The sequence below is a fragment of the Camelus dromedarius genome, chromosome 26, assembly GCF_036321535.1.
Source record: "Camelus dromedarius isolate mCamDro1 chromosome 26, mCamDro1.pat, whole genome shotgun sequence".
NCBI lineage: Eukaryota > Metazoa > Chordata > Mammalia > Artiodactyla > Camelidae > Camelus > Camelus dromedarius.
This window is the reverse complement of record NC_087461.1, coordinates 24,764,397-24,788,137: the sequence shown is the minus strand read 5'-3', so window position 1 is coordinate 24,788,137 and position 23,741 is coordinate 24,764,397. Positions and strand designations below refer to the sequence as shown.

Below are 23,741 nucleotides of genomic sequence, written 5' to 3'. Positions count from 1 at the left end.
CTCCAGACCACAGACTTCAGATTCAAAATTGAACAGAAGTCCAGAGCTGCTGTCGGTAAGCCATTGAAGATTGGTGGTACCTCTCCTTGGTACCCGTGGTATTGGCATATGGGGAACGCAGAGGGCTTTGAGATTCCTTCCAATCACTTCTGAACCACAGTGAAGAGCATTCTCTATACGGCATCGAAATTCTGATACTAATTAATAATTTCACACATTGAAAAACCTCACCAGTTTCCATATTCAGTCCTACCTACCACTCTCTCATTTCAAGTATTGTCTCATTTTCCACATTACATTATTTGAGAGATTTTCCAGAAAAGAAAAAAAAAAAAAAAAGAGCTGGGGAATCTTCAGAGATGGCAGAAATACAGTTTTGAGGAAGGAACTTTAAAATTAAAAGGAATTGTCCATTTTGTAGACTGAGAATATGTTTTACTTATAAGGGAGGTTCTTCACGACCCTTGGATTAGGGAGGACAGGCTGTAGTCATGAAAGGCTCTGAATCCGTGGAGCAGACGGCTCATGCTTGTTGAAAGGTCCATCTCTGGAGAAGCATCAGTTAGGAGAGGGTGGGGTGTGGTCCAGGAGGAAAACAGCCGTTAGAGATTCCTTTCTTGATGAACTTCCTTCCCAGCCCAGCACTAAGTTCAGATCTCTCTCTTTCTTTTCACGAACTGAAATTTCCCTCGCCTGCCCGGTTTCTGCTCTAGAAGTTACTTCTTTTGTCCCCATGTTGCTACTGTCCAGCATTAACCCCAACAGTGACACCAAGGCCAGAGGCTGACTGGCTTCTGTGTGATAGTGACTTTGCATTGCTCATCCCCCTTTTTGTTGCTCGGCCCACGAGTAACTGATGGTGAGGACCGTTTGCCAGTGGGTGGGAAACTGAAGCAAAGAGTGGTTCGATTTACTTTCGATTTCCCAGACTGTCTGAGCCCCATTAAAACTGTAGAACTGTTGTTGCCTTTAACCTAATATGTTTGCTTATATTTTAATATGTTAGCATACCTGAGCCCCAAGGCCAGGCTTAGAGGAGGATCATGCATTTTCCCAGCAAACGCTCTGGTCTCCTGCTCCAGGACTGGGAGCAGTGGCAGCTTCCTCATACTTCGTGTCTGTGTGTCTTTGCTGTTGTAGAATCCCACCATTCCAATGCAGAAGTTGCAGGATATCCAGAGGGCAATGGAGCTGTTATCTGCCTGCCAGGGCCCCGCCAGGAACATTGATGAGGCTGCCAAACACAGATACCAGTTTTGGGACACCCAGCCGGTACCCAAACTAAGTAAGCTTTTCTGCCTTCCCTTCCCCTCCCCCCAAAACAAAGCTGGGTTAACAACAGACAAAAAACACAAAAGAGACTTTACTTCACCTATATGATTTGTTTCATGCCACAATTCAAAATTTACACAAAAGTCATATTTTTCTTCTTAAAATAAATACTGAGTGGCAACACTGGCTTTCAGTAACAAAATTTTAGTGTAATTCCTGTCCCTATAAAACAAAAAATACAGTTTCCCCAAACTTGAAACATTCATATATATATATATATATATATATGTATATATATATATATATATTATAATTATATATATATGTATTATATATATGTATAAAAGAGGGGTCTCCCCCACCCCATATTTTTTGGTTCTGAGCTTCATGGAGTTGTTTTCCCTCTACATAAATTTTTAACAGTCTCACATCTCAGTTATTGCATAAGACACATAAAATTTGCCCTATTAAATCTTGCTGAAATGGAAAATGCTGCTGTTTAAACAATAGGATTCTGAACTCTCACCCTTGGTGTCCATTATTACCAATGGGATAACATTCCAGGATAAAAAGGGAATCGGGTCACCTCGTCAAGGCCGTTGTAAGTGCTCTGGGTCATGTAACATTCTCTCTAATAGGCCTCCTCCCTCAGCGCTTGGCCTGCTCCGTCACATTTCACTTAAACTTTTGCCAGTTAACATTTCTGGAGAACGTGATTTCATTGTTACTCTTTCACATTATGCAAGAAGAAGAAGACGATACAAATGCCATAAAAGTGTTTACAAATGTGTCACCAGCTAGGCCTGCCGCCTTGTCTTACGTCTGTGAAGGTAGACATCATATGATTGTTTCTGTATTTCTCTTCCGTGCTGGTTCCAGTTTCAGAACCTGTATGGTAAGAAGGTATTCTTTGCCATCCCAGACTCTTCTTGGCCCAGTTATGTACAGATGATCAGTTTTATCACATATAAGGCAGGACACAATCCTTCAATGTGCCTTCAAATAATGGGTTTCAGGCTTTTTAAAGTGCCCGTTCCCTTCCTGCCCACGCCAACCCCAAGGAGCTTAAAAAAGCAAGAGCTTCAGAGTGTGAAAGAAAAAAGAAACTATCTTGATATTTTTTTTTTTTTATTCCAGCCTCTAGAAACACATCTGGTAGTGGAGGAAGACTCTCTGGAATGAATTTACAGGATTTTAAATAACATTGAGTTGCGTGACCGTTAGCTAAAGGGATATAGATGCATTGATCTGAATGTATTGGGTTGGGCTGAATGCTGCTGGTGACTTTTGGGTCACTGCCCAGGGCAGAAGGAGGCTTCCAGCTGGCACTTAACCCCAGTGCAAATTCTTTGGGAAGGCAGCCCCACTGCTCAGCTCATTTTGGCCCCTGCCCTAAGTCCTCGGAGGGTTCTTGGGTTCCTAGAACCGTCCCTTTGCACCTCAGTTAGGGCAGTGTCAGGTTAGTACGGGAGGGGGGCCTGAGATCAAGGAACACATTTCAAGGTCAGGGAGACTTTGCCTCTTCGTTTCTCTCCAGAGCCGTGTCCCAGTTCAGCCCAACACACCCAGCTGTTTGGAGCAGCTTGAATGGGATAGTCCCCCGATGTTGTGTGGATTAGCCAAACCCTAAGCAACTCACAGGGAACCCCAAGGGAGCAGCTGGGAATCTGGCCACCAGGGCTTACCCAAGCGAGCTGAGGTATTCACATGAAGAGGAGCTGGCAGAATGGAGTTAGATGAAACTGCGAAGTCAGGGGTCAGGAAGAAGAGAAAGGGAAGCCCCTTGGGGGTGGTGCAGACCCTGTGACGTCCACCTGTGAAAAGGTCTACACCTGGAGGGCATCTATTCAGCAGATACTTGTTGTGTGTCTGTCACTAAATGCCATGCACTGGGACACAGACCCGGGAAACAGTGATAGGAAAGAAGGGTGAATGGTGGTTGGGCAGGGAGGACGTACTCTGGCAGGAAGAAGTTTTAGTTGGGGAAGGATGCTAAGAAGAAGCGATGTATAAACTTACATCTGAAAAAATGCCAGCAGCCAGCCGTGTAAAGGACAGGGGATGGGCCTCTGAGCAGAGGGCCAGCCTGAGGGAGGTCAGTAGGGCTGAAGCCTCAGGAGCAGGGCCGGGTGGACGTAACGAGGGTCACCAGGCAGGCAGCAGCCACAGTCAAGGGCCTGGATTTTATCCCAGCCACTTCAGAAAGCTCCAGAGAAGGAATTGGAAAAGGGCACATTTGTGGGAATCGCTGGAAACACTGATGGCTTGAACTGTGCTGCCAGGAGTCCAAATAGATGGAAACAGTCCTGAAATTAATTTTGGGTTTTGCTGAGAAGGGTCAGAGGTCCCTGCAGCCCTTTCCCCACCATTTGTTGAAAAGCAGAGTTAAAAAGATAACATCTCTAAGGCTGTCTGTCATTTCAAACCGGTGTTGCTGGCAGTGGTGCTGACATCTAGGGGTTGAGACTGAGAAATCCCTATCGTTTCGTAATGTCCAGTGTGTCATCGAATGACCAAGGATTCCTCCTTCTATTTAATTGATGAAATACAGTTACTCTCCCCCAGTACGTAACTTACCCCATGTCACCCTCGAGGTAGCTGAAACAATACTATATTATACTAAACTACTATATATGCTAAACCCAAGAGCCCTACACCTGATTTTGTTTCACTAACTGGCCATTTTGGATACTCAGAACACTTTGTAATGGAATCGTCTCGTCCTGTCTTTTTCTCGTCATCCCCATCTCCAGATGAAGTAATAACATCTCATGGTGCAATTGAGGCTGATAAAGAAAGCGTGCGCCAGGAACCATATTCCTTGCCACAGGGTTTTACGTGGGACACGTTAGATCTGGGTAACGCCGAAGTGGTGAGTAAAACTCTGGCGTTCAGGACCTGCGTTGGCATGCGTGGCTTCTGCCTTGGTCCTGAGCCCCAGAGGTAGGACACGTGTTTGGTCTTGCAGCTCAGGGAGTTGTACACCCTGCTGAACGAGAATTACGTGGAAGACAACGACAACATGTTCCGGTTTGACTATTCGCCCGAGTTCCTGTTGTGGTCAGTCTGGCCAGTCCTGTGTGCCTGGTGGGGAGGGGGCAGCAGCTGGGCTGGCCTGTCTCTGTCTGTCCATGTTTTCTTGGACACTAACTGGTACCTGTTTTCCTTGCCGGCGCTGACTGCAGGGCTCTGCGTCCCCCAGGCTGGCTCCCTCAGTGGCACTGTGGGGTCAGGGTATCTTCGAACAGAAAACTAGTGGGGTTCATTAGTGCTATCCCCGCAAGCATCCGGATCTACGAAAGGTACATGTTAAAGCCTGTCCTACACTGGGTTGTGATTAGGACAGCTGTCTTTTTCTCTCTCTTTCTCTCTCTGCCTCTTAGTCTCATCCATGCACACACATGGGTATGTATATGGGTACGCAGCTAGAAGTAGGGGATTTGATTCTGGGGAAAAAACTACTTGAGGGATTTTTTTTTAAATCTTTCTATCTGTAGGATATGTATGCTCCATTTTTGCTCTGGGTCTCCAGCCCAGAAAGTCAGAGATGCAGCTATGAACCTCAAAGATCAAATGCATAACAGGTCTGTTCATCTTTCAGTATACTGGGTGAGCTTATTTACTGCTAAAAAGCATTTGATCTCAAGGGATATTTTGTGCCAAATGAAATACCTGCATATCTGGAACCAGAGCAGAGGATGAGCTTTGAAGCTCCGGAAGGTATCGTGGCGCTCAGAAAAGCACCAGCTCTGGCCTGGTCAAGGCACTATCCAGGGGTCCTGGGGATTGCATTATATTCGGAAGCAACGCCTTATCAGATTCTGCATCCAGGTGACCCAGTTACTGCCGTAATTGGGTACTTTACAGGACAAACAGATCTAGAAACTTTGAGGCACATCTGATCCAGTTTTAAACCTAAAACTTATAAAAGACCAAAGTTCTCAGATGTATTTAGGACAAGAGGGTTTGCATCTCCAGAGTTATGGTCCTTTTGGTGGGGGAGTCTTGGGAAGAGGGTGTCTCTCTGAATTTGTGAAGGATCTGAATGATGGTGTATTTTTCTTAAATATGATGTTAAAGGAGGCCTTTCAGTTTCTCATTCTTTGAGATGTGATGGGTGTTGTCTTGTTTTTTTAAATGTTTTCCTCTGACATGGGCTCTAAGTTTTGACATCTTTGTGTCTTAGCGTGAAGAAGATGGTCGAAATCAACTTTCTCTGTGTGCATAAGAAATTGAGATCGAAACGGGTAGCCCCGGTGTTGATTCGAGAAATAACCAGAAGAGTGAACCTGGAGGGGATTTTCCAGGCCGTTTATACTGCTGGTGTGGTTCTTCCTAAGCCAGTGGCCACGTGCAGGTAATAGCTTGGCACCTCTGTCTTGCGTGTCACCTGTACCTAATGCTGTGCGCCTCCTGCCTGTTGCTCCAGGTGTTCTCTGCCCTTGTAACCCAGAGGGATTTGGTGATGATGTGGGTGGTTGGCAGCAAAGACGGAGACAGAACCAGGCGGCACTGGGCCAGCACTCCTGCACGGTGCTGCATCGCCACTTCTGTCTCCTCCGTTTGACAGACTAGTCTCTCCCTCAGGGAAACCCAGGGCGTCAGGATCTTGAGATGTCCTTGTAGGACCATCTTCTCCCTCCTCTCTGACACTCAGTATTATACCAGTGCTGTCAGGAACGACTCCAAAAGCTTGATTAACATCATCAGAAAAGCCCGGACCTGTTCGTTGGCTAGGAGTAAGAAGATGGCTAAAGCTCTCTTTTTATGACTTACCTACTCTTCTCAGGCTTTTGAAGGTCAATCCATTAAGAAAATTGCTTATCATGTTGTCACTGAACTAACCAGTTTCTAGAGCATCAGAAAGAGTTTTATCCCCCTCTGCTATTTTTATCGACTCAAATAGGATAAAACTTCAGGAAAACAGTACAAAGGACAAAACTGTAAAATGACTCTCTCCTATTACATTATTCATAAATAAACAGAATAAATAAGACTGCACAGGTGTATTTTAATAGTCATTCATCGCAGTCCCTAAACTGGAATCACTTAAGAAGTTCAAGCTCATTTCTCAAATAGTTGTTTTCTTTGGTGTGCGTTATATAAACGTGAAGGTTACTAACTTCAGGGGAGTATTTTCATGTTTTTAAATGTTTTGGTTTGCCTTCTTAGAATCTGTGATGATCATTAAATACTTACAAACTGGATGTCATCAATATATCATTTGCAATTTTCCTAAAAGAGATAAAAGGTTACAAATGACAAAGGAACATAACTGGACATGATTTAGAGGTAAAAAAATGACTGATAAAATAATTACATGGGAAAAGGGCCGGCTTCCAGCTCTGCACTGGGCACAAGATAAGTGTTCCTTCAATGCGTCTGTAGCAGCTGAGCTGAGACAGAGTAAAACCTTGGAGAGGGAGATCAATCAGACCGTAAAACCTTTGTTGTATTCCAGATACTGGCATCGCTCACTCAACCCCAGAAAGCTGGTAGAAGTCAAATTTTCTCACTTGAGTAGAAATATGACTTTGCAGAGAACAATGAAGCTATACAGACTTCCGGATGTAAGTAAGAATGATCTGCAGTTTTTCGAAGCTGTTAACAATTAAGCTTTTAATGTAGAAAAGAATTATTTGCAGGAAGCTAAAAGTGGCGCACATGTCTGAGGATGTGAATACGCAGCTAAAAAGACTACATAGAGCCCCAGGTCCGGGAAAAGGAGGGGAGTTCATTTGGAAATACCAGGTGGCTTTTTTTAACGCTTTTTAAAGTTCTTCACTTTGAAGTTGGATAGGATTGAACTCAAGACATGTAAGTTTTGAACTTTTGAGTATTTCTGTTCTGTTTAGTAAGAGGGAAGAAAAATTCAAGCTCGTGATATCTTAACAAATGGAACTAAGGAGAGACCCGGGGAGAGGAAATAATGTCTCATTAAATTAGCATCTTTTTAAACTAGTAAATTCCCAGTATGAAAAATTGTCTCTTAAAAAGGGAAATTTAAATGTGCTTACCCATCTTGACTTTATTTGGGGCTCAGATGATGAATTAGTTACCTATTGCTACGTGCCAGATCTCCACATGGAAGCTTCAACAGACACACGTACCATCCCTTGGGTTCTGTGGGTCAGGAGTCAAGGCACAGCTTAGCTGAGGCCTCTGCTTCTGGGTTTCTCATGAAGCTGACATCAAGGTGTCAGCCAGAGCCAGGGTCTCATCTGAAAACTTGACTGGGGTTGGGTCTGCTTCCAAGCTCACGTGGCTCTTGGCAGCCTTGTGGGCAGTTGGACTGGGTCTTCAGTTCCCTGTCGGCTGGGAATTTCTGTGGAGTAGCTCCCAACACGGCCGCTTACTTCATCAAAGCCAGTGAGGAGAGTCTACAGAGAATCTGCCAGCAAGATGCAAGTTAGAACCCTATGTAATCATAATCAGTTCACCAAGTGGAATTACTGTTGCCATATGTTCTTGGTTAGAAGCTGGTCACAGGCCCCACCCACACTCAAGGCGAGTGGATCGCAAAGGCATGAACACCAGGAAGAAGGCATCACTGGGGCCATCTTGGAATCTGTCCGCCACAGATGGGACCTTTTGTGTGAAGCTTTGATTCCATCAGAGCTGTCTTTCTCTGGCATTATAGTAGATATTTTAACCTGACTGAGGGATTCATGTGGAATGTAGCCACGTTCCCCCGAACATGGTGAAGACTCACCTTAGGAGAGTGCAGCTCTTTTTGTCTTTTGCCAGTTGTGTGTTTACCAAACGCATGTGATCAGCAGCTGCGTGAACTGATGTCTGTTCCAATGACGGACCAGAATCAACTAATTTCTGACCTGGGCAGAATTTAACAAGGAGAGAAGCAGTGGTGCAGGAGACCAGGAGTCATCATTCTGGGGCTTCACCAGCCAGCAGAGGGACTGGAGGCCTGGTCTCCCCTCTGTCCAGGCTGTAGTTGCAGACAGCGAGGCTGGAACTAATGAGCTCACCACCTGTCTGTGAGGCCAAGGAGGGAAGGGGGAATATGGATCAGAACAGAAGGAAATGAAAAGCACAGGGGATGTGACGAAGGAGGGTCCACACGACCTGGAGAAGAAGAACCAGGCCCCTCAAGCTGGGGGAGTGTACAGAGGTACATGCCCTGAAACTGAGATGTGGGAAGATGCTCAGAGAGGCCACACCATCATCGTGACCATCAGCATTTCCTGATCAGCTAGAAATCCTTTCTGCTAATGGCCAAGACCCAGAGCGACCGAGAGGGACAGAGTCACATAGAGGCACAAGTGACAGTGAGAACAAAGGGGTGCAGTGCACCGTTGAGTCTGGCATCCTTCTTTGTCAGTTTTTAAATATTTTGCTGTATAGGGGTTGAAATAAGAACCCAAAAGATGCCTCCTTTTTTCACTGGAGGCTAATGCCGTTCTGCCTTGGTCTCCCCAAATTTCAGTTTCTTGAACCTAAATCTGTTGAGCTTGTGTGCAAGGAAAGCACCCCTTTAAATACAGTTGCGTAAAATGGAATGAAAGGTAAGGAATTTTAGTACCTGTCATTGGTTTATTTGGGATGATTAGAATTTGAGGTGCTGAAAGTTATTTTTGACTTGACTTTGTCCATCAGCCTTCACATTTTTGTACAAGCATCAGTCAACTCACAGGTATCAAAGTTTTGACAAGTTGGTGATAAATCACTGGTTGGGAATTGGTGGTGAAACCAAACTTTGGCTTCCTAGTTGTAGTTAACTTAGGTTCCTTGGTAGAGCGGTCCTCTTCCAGCCGTGGTGCTGTGGTGACTGCCTGTTGTCTTCCCCGGTAAGTTGAAGTTGTAAAGTACTCACATATATTCAGCATACTCTCCCTGCGACCTTTTGAAGTTGGTATTCTTATCCCCATTGTACAGATGGAAAGACTGAGGCTTTTGAAGTTTGCCGCTTAGACAAGAGCCTGTCACTAATAAGTGGAGGACATAGTGTGCGGTCTCCAGACTTCTGTGTTTCTCCTGTGAGGTCCCTTTGCCTCCACTGTCACCTCTAACACACCCGCTGTCGTGGCACCAAGGCCCAGTCCCACCAGATGTCTCCTTGTGCCATCATTAGAGACCAGGTTGAGGCAGGAAGGGATGGCTGTCAAGGTCTAAGCAGCTTTTGTTGGCGTGTTCCAGCCTCCCTTCCCCCTTTTAAGTCATAGGGAAGGAAAGAAAACTAAAGAGTAAATTAATGAAAAACAGAGAAGACAGAAGAGATGGAAATAGAGATATTGGAAAATTGGAAGGTGTCGACAGCAGCCACCTCACTTAGAAGCTGGATGAGGCAACATAAACCAGACCACCTCCTTCTCTCCCAGTGGCCCAGATGGGTGAGGCCACTGCTAGCAACAGCAGCATTTTAGAACATTTTTGTATTGGGGGCAGGGTCTAGCTTAGTGGTAGAGTGTGTGCTTAGCATGCATCAGGTCCTGGGTTCAATTCCCAGGACCTCCATTAAAAAAAAGAACATTTTTGTACCATTAAGCGGAAAGAGAAGAAGCTTACTGAATACGGCCTTTGCTTTATGACTCAGTCTCATGTTCTCATTCACCATGGCCGTTTCTGTTACCCGGCCTGCTTTAGGTCTTCTCCGCAGACTTCTGACTAGAGAGGTTCACATTTATTATGACTAGCATTATGCTAAACAGCTAACATCCATAATCCTCTTTATTAGTCATAACAATCATAGAGGACAGGTCATTGTCCTGTCACAGAAGTGGACACTGAAACATCAGATGGGTTTGTTCAGAGCCTTCTAATCAGGACAGAACCATCCCCAGAGCCCACCCCATGAGCCACTGTTACCTAAAAACCAAGAGTAACACAGATTCCTACCCTTTAAATGTTGGTTTGTTTTTAATTTGGTGTTGAGAATTTCCAAACGACGTTGGATTTTTTTTTTTTTTCATCAGTGCTCTTAAAGGTGAAGAAGGAATTTGAAGTAGATGAAAAGCAGGAGTCAGGTTAATCTCCCAGCATCTTTACAGTGCGATGCAAGAAGTTTTCGCATGTGAAGACGTGCTAAGACACAGGAGATGTTCTAGATGTAGTAGCTGTGGATTTTTTTTTTTTTTTTTTTTTTTTTTAGTGTTTAATGTCATACTCCTTCTTAAATCAAATAAATAACCGTAATCATTGCTTACATCTCTACCTTGGAATCTTGGCTCCAAAACAGTTCACACCACAGAGTTTGACAGAGAACAGCTCTGCTTCTGGTTTTTAATAGAACTCCATTTCCTTGTGTATGAGCAGATTTTACAGAGATTTCAATTTATGTACAAGAAATGAGTATGAGTTAGACTGTGGGAAAGTATATCTGATTCAGAAATAGAATTTGCTTGTGAATTTTAAGATTTTCCTCAGTTACTGGAAATGTTTGGGGGTTTTTGTTGGTTTGTTTGTTTTTGCTGTTTATTGAACTTCCAGAAAACATCGACACTTTCCTCTTTCAGATTATACCAAAGCTTACCATTTTTATCTAGGCATAACATTTTCCCCACTTCTTCCTGAAGACAACAGCTATAATTGGAGTGTTTATTTAAACATTTTAAAATTTATTTTAAAATTTATGCTTCTATAGATTTTGGAGAGTATGTGACTCCATGACATTAGAAGGAAACAAGTGTGGGCTTAGAGATAATGAGCAGTTGTTAGTGAGCAAAAGTAAATACTCTTCTCCTGTTTCTAAGACCTTATATTTTTTATAGTTGGATACAGTCTGATGTTCTCTTTTGCTTTAATGCTCCTGTAAAGACTTGTCTGAAGTGCTTATAAACTGCCGAGTTTATCTTTCTCCCTGCCTGTTCACCAAGACATACTGTTTCACTGAGTTTTCCTTTTCTAAATTCTACTACCCATTTTTCTGACCTTCAGAGACTTCACATAGCAGTTCTCACAGTCTGGTCCAGGGACCTGTGGAACTTCCCACAGCCCTTCAGGGGGCCCGTGAAGTCAAAGTTTTTGTAACACAAAAAGATAATTTCCATTTTTCACTTTTATTATCTTACTACAGGTGCACTGGGAAGTCATCCAGAGGCTGTATGGAATGTGAGCTTATATGTTCTTTTGTTTTAAAATTTCAAAGTTCACTTCTAATATGATAAATATGGATGAATATAACCCACATTAGCAAAGCTCTTTGGGAGCACTGAATCATTTTTAAGAGCATAACAAAGCCCCAGACCAAGATACTTGAGAACTGCTGCTTTAAGGATGTCTGCTGGGCAAAAAGATGTTGACTTCAGTGATTTCACAGGATGAATACTCAGTGAATAAGAACTGTGCTGAAGAAGCCTGTTTTACTATAGAAAGGTGACAGCAGACTTTAGTCTTCATTTATGAATGGTCTCTGTCAACAGATCCCATGTTTCCTGTTGCTTTCATTAGTTAATCTAACTGCTTGATATTACTGCTTGATTGTTACTGAATCAGTAACAGAAGAAAAAAACAGTCTGATATTGAGAAGGGCTATTTAAAATTTATCCAGGTCATCCTCATAGCAAAAAATAACCTTTTCAAATGACAGCAGTATACATGTGGTATGATTTTGGTCTTCCCACCAGCATTTAGAAATGTGATTTGTTTCATTTCACACTGTTTAGAAATCGTGCAGGCTCCCTCCTCCCACAAACTGCAATATAGAAGTGCTCCACGTAACTAAAACTGGCTTAGGGAGACAGAAGGAGAATACCGTTTCACGCTTGGCTTGCACTCAGATGCCAGGCCACGGACATGTCATCTCCTCAGAGCTGACAGTGGCACTTTCTGTGTCTTCAGCCTTCACCTCACCTTACTGGGTAAATGACTGGTACAAAACCTAGGAATTCATTCATTGATTCAACACCAATTCAGGCCATTAGTAACCAAGGGTTAAGCCTTGGATGGAAATCTGGAGATTTCTGGTCCTTTGGCTTTGAGACCCACCGAAAGACGGAAAGTATTGAGTTCTCTATCAGTCAAGGACTTCAATTCTCTCATTTTAGGATATTAAACTATTTTAGCTGCATTACTTTGTCTTTACAGATTAAAGAAATCTGAACTGAGTGGCACATAGTAAATACTCAGCTAAGGACTGTTGGGTCTGTAAATAGGGAGAACACATCTCCTGTCCCCTCCCAACACTAATCAGTAATCCATCAGCATTCTTTGTCCCTGAACCTTAGAGACCTCAGCATGACTACTAGCATCTGTCAGAACCAGCACTCAAGATGAACACCCATTTTCCGCCTCGGGTTTCTCCCCTCCCACTGGTCTGGGGGCATGTAGGAATTGTGACGGTCTAATTTTAGAGGCAGTTTTTAATTTGAAAGTCCTTAGAAATAATTTAGGACAGAAAAGATAGAATAGCACTTTTTAGATACAAGATATTTGTCGCGTAGAATTTAACCAGTATTTCTTCAAGAAAAAAAATATCGAATTAACTGGAAAATTGAGGTTGTATTTGTAAGTATCGAATTTTTTGTTGTACAAACAAACAAGTAGAGTGGGCCTTCCCGCTCCTAGTGCCAGGTGTCCTGATGTCTGGACACTTCCTATAGTGGATGTCTGGAGCCCCTTTAAGAAAAAGCACTTGAACAAACCCAAATGGGGACGCGTCCTCACCTTGAGGGTTTGCTATTCCTAAGGCCTAATGTAAATATTGTGACATTCTAGAATGGTGGATTCAGATGCCTGTTCTGATCACCTTTTAATCAAAAGATGGCATGAGAGACCAGGGCCAGGACTTGGCAACCAGCCATTCGTCCTTGGCTGTTAAAATGCTTGCCTTCCCGTACTGACCAATATGATTCACTCTTCTTTCATTTTTGTTGCTCTTGAGAACAAAATAGCTACATCTTTTTCACAGGCTGTTGAACAAAATATGTTTCTCAGTCATTTTCAACTGTGTTTTCAAAACGTAAGACGTGGCAATCTTGAAGTGTAAAACATGCTAAGATTATTCTGCCCTGTCGTGTAGGCTGTTAAAATTCTTGGCATTGGTATATAGATCAACTTGAAGTGTTCCTGTTGGCTTTGTTTGGGTCAAAGGCAACACTGACTCAAGACCTGGTACATGGAGATAAGAAGATAGATCACACTGTGTAGCTTATATTCTAACCCAGTGCTTCTCAAACTTTGTGTGTAAACAAAGCACCAGGGGATCTTATGAAATTGCACCTTCTGACTTGGTAGGTCCGGTGCAGCCCCAAGATTTTGCAGTTCCAGAAAGAGAAAGAAAAATACCATATGATGTCACTTAAAAGTAGAATCTGAAAAAAAAAAAAAAGACACAAATGAACTTACTTACCAAACAGAAACAGATGCGCATACATAGAAAACAAACTTATGATTACCAGAGGGGAAAGGGGGTAGGAAGGGATAAATTGTAAGTTCGGGATTTGCAGATACTAACTACTGAATATAAAATAGATAAACAACAAGTTTCTACTATATAGCACAGGGAACTATATTCAATATCTTATAGTAACCTATAATGAAAAAGAACATAAAAATGAATATATGTATGTTCATGTATGACTGAGGCATTATGCTATACACCAGAAATTGACACAACATTGTAAACTGACTATACTTCTATTTAAAAAATTAATTAATTAATTCGTTGTTTGGTTTTTTTTGTTTTGTTTTTTGTTTTTTTTAAGATTCTGCAGTTCTAACAAGCTCCCATAGGATGCTAATACTGCTGGTCTGGGAACCATGCTTTGGTGCCAAGTTTGTTTACTCCTCTACTTTAGACCTCCCAATTTTTTCTGTTTTCACTGTAACAGGTTACAAAAACTGCAGGCTTGAGGCCAATGGAACCAAGAGATATCAAAGCCGTTCAAGAACTAACCAACAGTTACCTGAAGCAGTTTCATTTAGCCCCGGTGATGGATGAAGAGGAAGTAGCCCACTGGTTCCTCCCCCAAGAGCACATCATTGACACTTTTGTAGTGGAGGTAAAGATAAGGTGGTAAGATAGTACAGAGGAATGTGAAAATCCTGTGAGGGAGAGTCCATTTTCCAGAAAGATCATGGAGTGCCCATCTCCTTCTTCTGCCTCCATGACTCACTACTCCTGGACCAGATTTCTGCTCACCCTGCTAGAACCAGATGTTCTCACAGTGTCCATTCCTGGATAAAAGCACACTGTTACTACTCATTAATGGGAAATCAGGATACCACTTGGTTGTCACCTGTATGATTAATTGCTTTTCTCAGTTTTGAAAAGGCCAGTTTGGATTACCTCATCTGAGATGGATGTGTCCCAGAGTTTAATACTGTTTTGCTTTAGCAAACAATTTTATTTTTTTGTCTATTCCCCCACTAGTACCACAGTGCCTTCATTACTGGAGCTCTGTAGTAAACCTTAATATCAGGTAGAGTGATTCCTCTCACCTTATTCTTCTTTGTTAGGATTGTCTTAGCTAATCTAGTTCCTGTGCCTTTGCATATAAATTTTAGAATAAGCTTGTCTTTATCTACAAAAGACCTTGCTGGGATTTTGGTAAGAATTACAGTAAATCCATAAATTAATTTAGGGAGAATTAACAAGTCTTCTAATCCATGAACATGGTATGTCTCTATTAAGGTCTTTTAAAATTTATTTTATCATCAGTCTATAATTTTCAGCATCCAAATTCTGTAACTTTTTTTTTTAAGTGTGTGCTTAAATATTTTATTTCCTTGGAGCACTTGTGAGTGGCATTGTGTTTTTAATTTTGGTTTCCACGTGTTCGTTGTTAGTATGTAGAAATGTAATTGCTTTTCTGTGTTGCTCTTGTTTCCTGCAACGTTGCTGAAATCACGTTATTAGTTCTAGGGGTTTATTTGGAGATTTCTTGGAATTTCTACACAGACAATTATGTCACCTACAAATAGGGTCAGTTTTATTTCTTCTTTTCCCATCTGTATACCTTTTTTTTTCTTTCTCTTGCCTTATTGCAGAGTCTAGATCTTCCAGTACTTTGCTGAGTAAGAGTGGTGAAGGTTGGCATCCTTGCCTAGTTCTTGATATTGAGGAAAAGCGTTCAGTCTTACCCTGTGAGTCTTACACCACGATGTTAGCTGTAGGTTTTTTGTAGATACTCCTTTATGAATTTAAGAAAATGCCCAACTAGCTGAGAATTCTTATCATAAATGGGTGTTGAATTTTGTCCAGTGCTTTTTCTGCTTCAATTGATGCAATCACATGATTTTTCTTCTTCAGTCTGTTGATATGGTATATTTGTTAATTGATTTTCATATGTTTGACCACCCTTGCACACCTAGAAAAATTATCTACTTGGTTATGGTGTATAATGCTTTTTATACATTATTGGATGTGGAGTGCTAATATTTTGTAGAGTATTTGCTGGGTCCATGAGGGATATTGGTCTGCAGTTTCTCTTTTTGTCCTGTCTTTGTTTGGTTTTGGTCTCAGGATACTACTGGCCTCATAAAGTGGGTATGACTTCCTCTTCTGTTTTCTAGAAGAAATTATATAGAATTGGTTAATTCCTTAAATAAGTCTAGAATTCTCCAGTTGGAACATTCTGACCTTAGAGAATTGTTCTTTGTTAAAATAATGGATTCAGTTTCTTTAATGGTTATGGGTTACAGGACTGTTCAGATGATCTATTTCATCCTGATTGAATTTTAATACAGTTGACCCTTGAACATCATAGGTTTGAATTGCGTGGGTCCACTTAGGCATTTTCAATAAATACTACAGAACTACATGATCCGGGGTTGGTTGAATCTGAGGATATGGAGGGCCGACTGTAATGTTATACTTGGAGTTTTGATTACACTTGGGGTCCCCCCTAATCCCCATGTTTTTCAAGGGTCAACTGTAATTTTGTGGGTTTTGAGGAATTGGTCTATTTCTTCTGAATTGTCCATTTTTTAAGAATAAAGTTGTTCATAGTATTCCCTTTTAATGGGTACAGAAACTATAGTCAGATCCCTTATTTAATTCTGGTAGTTCTGTCTGTTGATGAGAGGGGTGTGGAAGTCCCCAGCTGTAACTGTGGGCTTGTCTGTTTCTCCTTCCAGCTCTGTCAGCTTTTCTTGATGTGTCCTAAGGGTCTTGTTTAGTACTTATACATGTAGGACCTTCATGACTTCCTAGTAGATTAATCTTTTTGTCATCATGTAATAACCCTCTTTCTGTCTACTAATTACCTTTTCTCCGAAGTCTGCTTCATTGTATATTAATACAGGCAGACCTCATTTTATTGCCCTGCACTTAACTGTACTAAGGAGATTCTGCATTTTTTTACAAATTGAAAGTTTGTGACAACCTGGCATCTAGCATGTCTGTTAGCACCATTTTTCCAACAGTATTTGCTCACTTTGTTTCTCTGTGTCACATTATGGTAATTCTTATAGTATTTCAAACTTTTTCATTATGATTATATTTGTTACGGTGATCTTTGATGTTAAGGCTTCTACTTGTTGAAAGTTCAAATGACAGCATTTTTAGCAATGGAGTATTTTTTCATTAAGGTACTTACATTGTTTTCTGGACATAAGGCCACTGCACACTTAATAGAGTACCATATAGGTGCACTTTTTTATAACTGCAACTTTTATGTAAACTGGGAAAACAAAAAAATTTGTGTGACTCATTTTATTGCAACTTTATTGAGGAGGTCTGGAACCAAACCCGCAAAATCTCCAAGGTGTGCCTGTATTGCCACTCCTGCTTTTTTAAAATTCATGTTTCCATGGCATATCATTTTCAGTCCTTTTACTTTCTACCCAGCTATATCATTGAATTTGAAGTGAATTTCTTGTAAACAGGGTGTATTGAGCCATGTTTCCTTATCCACTCTGCTCATCTTTCAGTTGATGTATTTTGACCATTTACATCTGATGATTATGGATATGTTAGTGTTTAAATCTTCCATGTTTTTATTTTTTAGTTCGTTTCTTCTGATTCTTGTCCCTGTTTCTTTTTCCTTGCCTTCCTGTCCCTTGAACGTTTTTTGGTTCTGTTTTGATTTATTTATGGTGTATTTGAGTATATTTGTGTCGTTTCTGTGATGCTCTGGGTTTTGCAGTGTAATACTTTATCCATCACAGTCATCTTGCCACTTCAAAGTGGTAAGTGACCTGATTTCCATGGAGGTCTCTTTACTTCCTGAACTTTTAAACAAAACTCACGAGAACAGATGCATAGCGCAAGGAATGTACCCAAATTTCTGCTTCCTTCCTTCCTTCCTTCCTTCCTGATGCTCCAACATGCCTTCTTTTATGATTTCTTTTCTATTTGAAGAATATCCTCTGGCCAATCTTAAAGGTATGTCTGCTAGCAACAAATTTGTTTAGTTTTCATTTGTCTGAGAATGTCCTTATTTCCCCTTCATTCCTGAAGGAAGTTTCACCAGATACAGAATTCATGGTTGATGGGGATTTTCTTTCATCTCTTGGGCCACTTGCTTCTGGCCTCTGGTTTCAGGGACACAGTCTGCTGTCATTTTAGGTGGTATTCCTCTGTAGGTAATGCATTGTTTCTCTGTGGCTATTTTCAAGGTTTCTGCCTGCCTTTAGTTTTTGGAAATTTAATCATGATGTGTCTTGGTGTGGATTTTTGGGGGGTTTATCCTGTTAGAGTTCACTCAGCTTCTTGAATCTATCGTATGTATTCTGCCAAGTTTGAGAAGTTTTCAGCCATTATCTTTTTCTTTTTTCTTCTTCTTTTTCTTTTTTTTTTTTTTTTTTAATTTTGGGGGGAAGGTAATTAGGCTTACTTATTTTTTATTTTTAGAGGCAGTACTGGGAATTGAACCCAGGACTTCGTGCATGCTAAGCATGTGCTCTACCACTTGAGCTATGTCCTCCCCCCAAGCCATTATCTTTTTCCATCCCACATTTTCTTCTTTCCTTCTGGGACTCCAATAATATGAATAGGGGATCATTTGTTACTGCCCCAGAGACACCTGAAGCTTAATCCTTTTTTTTTTTTTTTTTTTTTTGTCCCAGTGTGCTTTCCCTCTGTTGTCCAGATTGGGTAAAATTCAGCTGGATTCAAGTAGAGTGATTCTGACGTCTGTCATCTCCACTCTACTATTGAACCCATCTAGTGACTTTTTTTTCCCTTTAATTTCTGCTATGGTATTTTTCAAGTGGAAAATCCTTAATAAAGCTTAACATTTGGGGCTTTAAGTCATCTCTGATACTAAGCTCCTGATACAGAGCAGTAGAGACTCAGTTTAGCTTAACATCTTTAATTTTATAATGTTTGAAAAAAAGGTTTAATGAATCAGAAGCATTGATGATTGGATAATCCATCCCTCTGGAATTCTCTTTGCCTCTAAAACAAACAGTAGCAATGGCACATGTGGTCTAGCCTCCTCCTGTAGTTCAAACAGATCATACTTGGAATTATATGCAGACTTGCATAGGCCACCATAGCTACAAGCCAAACAATATTGGCTAATTTCTTGTACTGAAAGGTCTACCAGTGATGAAGAAATGAGCACCATCTTTTGCGTCCCTTTTGATTTTTGATAGCTTTAGATTTTCTGTTACTCATACACATATATTTGGGTGCAGTACCAGTGCCTTTTACAAGCTTCTAAAAAAACAGCTTCCAAACCAATTTCACTTTAAGCTGATAAAATTCCTGTCTTGGGCCAAGAAGATGTTCAATATTATACAGTATCTTTTAGTTCTAATCCTTTGTGCTCTTATTCCTGCAAAAAACAGTTTTACTTTTACCACTGCCCCACGAGTCTGGAGAGACTCATCAGTCAACCAGAGAGAAGCATTCCTTTTAGAACGTCCTACTTACTAAGAACTTTATGCAAATCACCGACAAGCACTTAGGCTGAGGTCCACCTCCACACTCTTCTGCGGCCTCCGCCCAGCTTACCATAAGGGGCTCCAACTCAGACTTGGAGAGAGGAGTATGAGTTGTTGCCCTTCATTCTCACGGAGACCTCTGGCGCGAGTGAGAGATCAGGAAGTGAGCTTACATGCCGGACGAGACTTGTTCAAGGAGGTATTTACCTGACGTTACCTTTGTCCTTTAGAATGCCAGTGGTAAGCCAACTGACTTCCTGAGCTTCTACACACTCCCCTCCACAGTCATGCACCACCCAGCTCACAAGAGCCTCAAAGCCGCCTACTCCTTCTACAACATCCACACCGAGACGCCGCTGCTGGACCTCATGACCGACGCGCTCATCCTCGCCAAGCTGGTAGGCGACTTGCCGCTTTCTGTCCTGTGTATATCTCTAAGTGTGTGTGTCCGAGTATGGAAGACATCTTGTGTTTTCTTCCACACAGGGGGATTCATTCAAGAGATTTTTACTGTTGACCATCTGTCTAAGGGATAATTTTGATAACTTTTTTTTTAAACTTTCTTGGCTGTTTTCTTCATTAATTCTATTGTAACTTAACCAAAAAGACGTTTTGTACAAATTAGAAACTTTTCACCCTTACATAAGAATATGTAATGTTCAAAATATAAGGAATGTAATAAAAATACACGATCCCACAATGCAGGCATACCTTGGGCTACTGCGGGTTCGGTTCCAGACAGTTCCAGATCACCACAGTAAAGCAAGTATCGTGATCAAGTGGGCCACACGAATTTTTTGGTTTCCTGGTGCATATAACAGTTATCTTTACACTGCAATGTAGTCTTTACATGTGCGGCACACGTAAACAATGTACATACCTTAATTTAAAATATTTTATTGCTAAAAAATGCTGACCATCATCTGAGCCTTCAGCAAGTTGTAGTCGTAACATCAGAGATGACAGATCACCATAGCAAACATAATAATGAAAGGTTTGAAGTACTACAAGAATTACCAAAATAGAACACAGAGACATGTAGTGAGCAAATGCTGTTGGAAAATGGCTCTGATAGGCTTGTTCAGTGCAGGGCTGCCACAGACCTCCAGTGTGTTTAAAAAAACCACCACCACCACAGTTATCTGTGATGCGCAATAAAACGAGATCTGACTGGATGGGGAAAATAGGGCTGTTTGTGTTGCAGTGAATCATTCGCAACGATAGTTTTCTTCATTCAGCTAGTCTCTGAATTTTAAAATTAAAGAAATTTAATTATTAAAATTATATTATTAAAGGACTTAAAATGAAAAGAATTAAACTCAAAATATACCTTATTATATATTTCCATTATCTTTCTATTATCTCAGTGTAGTAGTTAGGATAATTGTTAAATTCTTGCTACAAATAAACATTTTCCTTTAAGAAGAAATTGAAATCAGCTGACAAGGACATTTTGATGTAATTACTGAATGAGAATATATTGTTCATGAGAAATTGAGAGCAACACATCAATTGTTGTACACAACGCATTAATTGTCTTCCTTGTATTCCTCTAGTATTTGATCATTGGAAACTTTTTTCTTAATCTGTTATATGTGGATCCCAGAATCAGCATTCTCCTTTGATTCTTTGATCTTATAGCTCATTTTCAGTGACTTCCCGAAAAGGCCAGTAATAAGGTATTTTAAGGTAAAAACCCTGAGAAAGACATGAAGGTGCTTCATCTATATCACATTTTGGATAGTATTATCTAACATTTTAAAATTCTATTTTTATTATTAAAGTGGTACTAAATTTATTCCTCAGCATCAGCCCAAGGCAAATACATGATTTACAGTCTTTGCAGGTTTGGCTTCTTGGCTGTAGGTTCAGGTAAGTCGGAACTTAGAAGCCAATAACAGTTCTGGTAATGGGGTCATCCAGGCAACTGTTTCCTTTGAAAACAGGGACAAAGTATTTTCTGAAATCTTAATAGATTATTTTTTGTTAGTGTTAGCCATCCTGTGGTATTTTTTGATTCAGCATTTCTGGATAATCTTGCTGACTCCATCAGATTCACTGCTTGCTACTCATTTAATAAGATAGTTTTGAACCGAATTCCTAATTTATACGATATACTACAGACATTAAACCTTATTATAAATGCACATTCAAGCTGGTTAGTAGGGAAATTAGGTGAGATACTGAAATATATAATATAGAAAACACTAATCCTTTGGTACTTTAATTTTTTAAATTTTTTTACATTGGCAGAAAGGATTTGATGTATTCAATGCACTAGATTTGATGGAAAATAAGACATTTTTGGAAAAACTCAAGTTTGGCATAGGAGATGGCAATTTACAGTATTACTTGTACAATTGGAGATGTCCAGGAACAGAGTCCGAAAAGGTACGTGAAGTTCTTATCATAAACCCTTTGTAGACTTGATAAATTTACTTAGAAAACCCCATGCTTGCTTCTCTTCAGATTGTTGAGACTTTTTTTTTTAGTAGCTTTCTAAAATTACAGGTCTATTGTACGACATTATAATTTAACTTTTCTTGCTGACTTGTTCATACTATTCCATTTCTTCCCTCCCTTTAGGTTGGGCTTGTATTACAATAGATGGATATTTCTATTTCGAGAACTCTAACATCATCACTCATAAATATTCTAGTTCGTGATTCCTAGAACTGTCATTCCAAAGAAGAATAAAAGCACAACAGAAGTGAAATCGAAGTAGTCAGTAACAGAAAAGGTGAAAAAGCATCCCTTCGCGACCAGCAGAAAGCATTCCTAGCTAGGACATCAACACTCACCCTTTTCTTTCACTGTTTACCCATTTGTGGGAGATGAAAGGAGGGCACAAAGAGCACGTTCCTGTCATTTTCAACCTTCCATTGTCTCTTGGTGAAGAGAAGCTATTTTTTCCACTCTCTAGAAACGGGACTGCTGGTCTGTGGACTGAACAGTAGTCACAGAATAACGTAAGGCGATCTCTGCCCTCGTGTGGAGATAAACTGCGGCCTTTCTGTTTATTAAGTGTTGGTCTGTTGGTCCACGGAGCAGAATAAAGCAGCCATTCGGAAAGTGTCTACTTACATGACCTCACGTGACCTCATCGGGAATGTCTGTGGAACCAGCACCTCTGTGACTCAGTGATGAGCGGTGGATGTTCAAGAGTGAGATAGAAATGGACTGGTGACTATGTGTTTCTCAAGGAGCGAAGTTGCCAAATCAGTAAACACACAGATGTGTGCTTTCCTCTCCAACAGGTCGGTTGAAAAGCAAGGCTCTGAGCTGAGTATGCACCCATGATGAATTAGACTTTTCTGGTCCTGCACGGACTTTTGCTGCTTCTCAGCAACAGCCAGGAGATGTGAGGAAAAGAAAATAAAAGCTCTCAAGTCAGAAGACACGCCCAGTGGGATCCGTCAGCGCTATCAGGACAGTGGTGGTCGGAATGTTATTACTTATGCAGAATTGCACATACTCCTTTATGCTGACTCTAATTTATCATAAAAGCTGTCATGCGATAGAAAGATGTCTTATTTGTAAATAAGTATCATAATTTTGTTACTGATGATGTTTTTATCTAGGATTTGAAAAACCATGTCTCTCAGTGTACAGAGATATGTATATATTGCCAGTAACCCAAGGGGGAAAAGATGCTGGATGAGGCCACGTAAACTGGCCTCAACTCCGACACCACAGAGTAAATACTTCTTCCTGCCTTTACTGCATTAGTGCCTAGGCCGTTCAGTCCAGATAATCTCACTACCTTAGACAACACGATGCCCTTCCTTCATGTGACAAGTAATCAAAGGAAACCAGTCATCCCCTCTGCCCGGCAGGACCTCGCACTATGGCCCATGAGCTAAAGCCAGCCATCACCCTTTTTTGTACGGCCTACCAGCTAAGAATGGTCTTCACATTTCTGAATGGTTGAGGAGAAAAAAAATCAAATGAGTAACGTTTTATGACATGAAAATTGTAGGAAATTCAGATTTCAGCATCCACAAATAAAGTTTTATGGGAACACAGCCACTTCCAATCATTTATGTGTTGCCTGCTTCACACCACAGAAGGCAGAGTGGCACTGTCCCAGCAGGGACCGTGGACCACAAGGCCTAACATGTGTACAGCCTGGGCCTTTGCGGAAGAAACACGCGTCTCCCCTGGTTTCCACTAAGGAGCCGAAAGCCACTCTGTGCGGCCTGCCTGCGTCCTGAAGGCACTGACCCACAGCACTGGTTTCCCGGGACCTTCAGGGAGGGAGGGCGTGCGGGCCCCAAAGTCACCCATCAGTTAGGACAGCGCTGTTCCCTTCTGGAAGACCCAAGGGGAGACTTGTCTATAGGATGATTCCAACCCAACTGCATTGCCACTTTCTTCCTAACACAGGGAGGATGGCTCCAGGAGCAAAAGTGAACCATTCCACTGAAAGTCTGAAATTAAGTAAACGAGATTTTCATTATATCTGGAATCAAGGCTCTGGCTGGGAATTACGTTCACTCATTTTCATAGCGGTTTCATAAGCTGCAGGTTTTCCAGCAACTGCAGGATTGCCCCTCAGATTCTGCCACGGGTTCACCTCATGATGAAACTGGGGCTGTTCCTTACTCACTTACATAATTCCTGTCACAGAGTTCACCCTCTTTTACTCATTTTTAAATACAGTGATTAAGAAACGACTAGCT

General features: G+C 41.3%; 1 protein-coding gene across 3 annotated transcripts in view; it reads left to right on the top strand.

The window, feature by feature from the left end:
• The window catches only part of NMT2 (N-myristoyltransferase 2), a 55,683-nt gene extending 32,599 nt beyond the window's left edge, over positions 1-23,084 (top strand). For all 3 annotated transcript variants that reach the window (XM_031444576.2, XM_064479550.1, XM_064479551.1), the window contains 10 exons: positions 1,141-1,285; positions 4,026-4,144; positions 4,241-4,332; positions 4,458-4,574; positions 5,459-5,629; positions 6,734-6,842; positions 14,058-14,228; positions 19,290-19,457; positions 21,313-21,450; positions 21,646-23,084. In XM_031444576.2, the coding sequence (XP_031300436.2) occupies positions 1,141-1,285; positions 4,026-4,144; positions 4,241-4,332; positions 4,458-4,574; positions 5,459-5,629; positions 6,734-6,842; positions 14,058-14,228; positions 19,290-19,457; positions 21,313-21,450; positions 21,646-21,666 (1,251 nt within the window). In that variant the 3' untranslated portion in view covers positions 21,667-23,084. The remainder of the gene's footprint in view (positions 1-1,140; positions 1,286-4,025; positions 4,145-4,240; positions 4,333-4,457; positions 4,575-5,458; positions 5,630-6,733; positions 6,843-14,057; positions 14,229-19,289; positions 19,458-21,312; positions 21,451-21,645) is intronic.
• Positions 23,085-23,741: the final 657 nt, after the last annotated feature.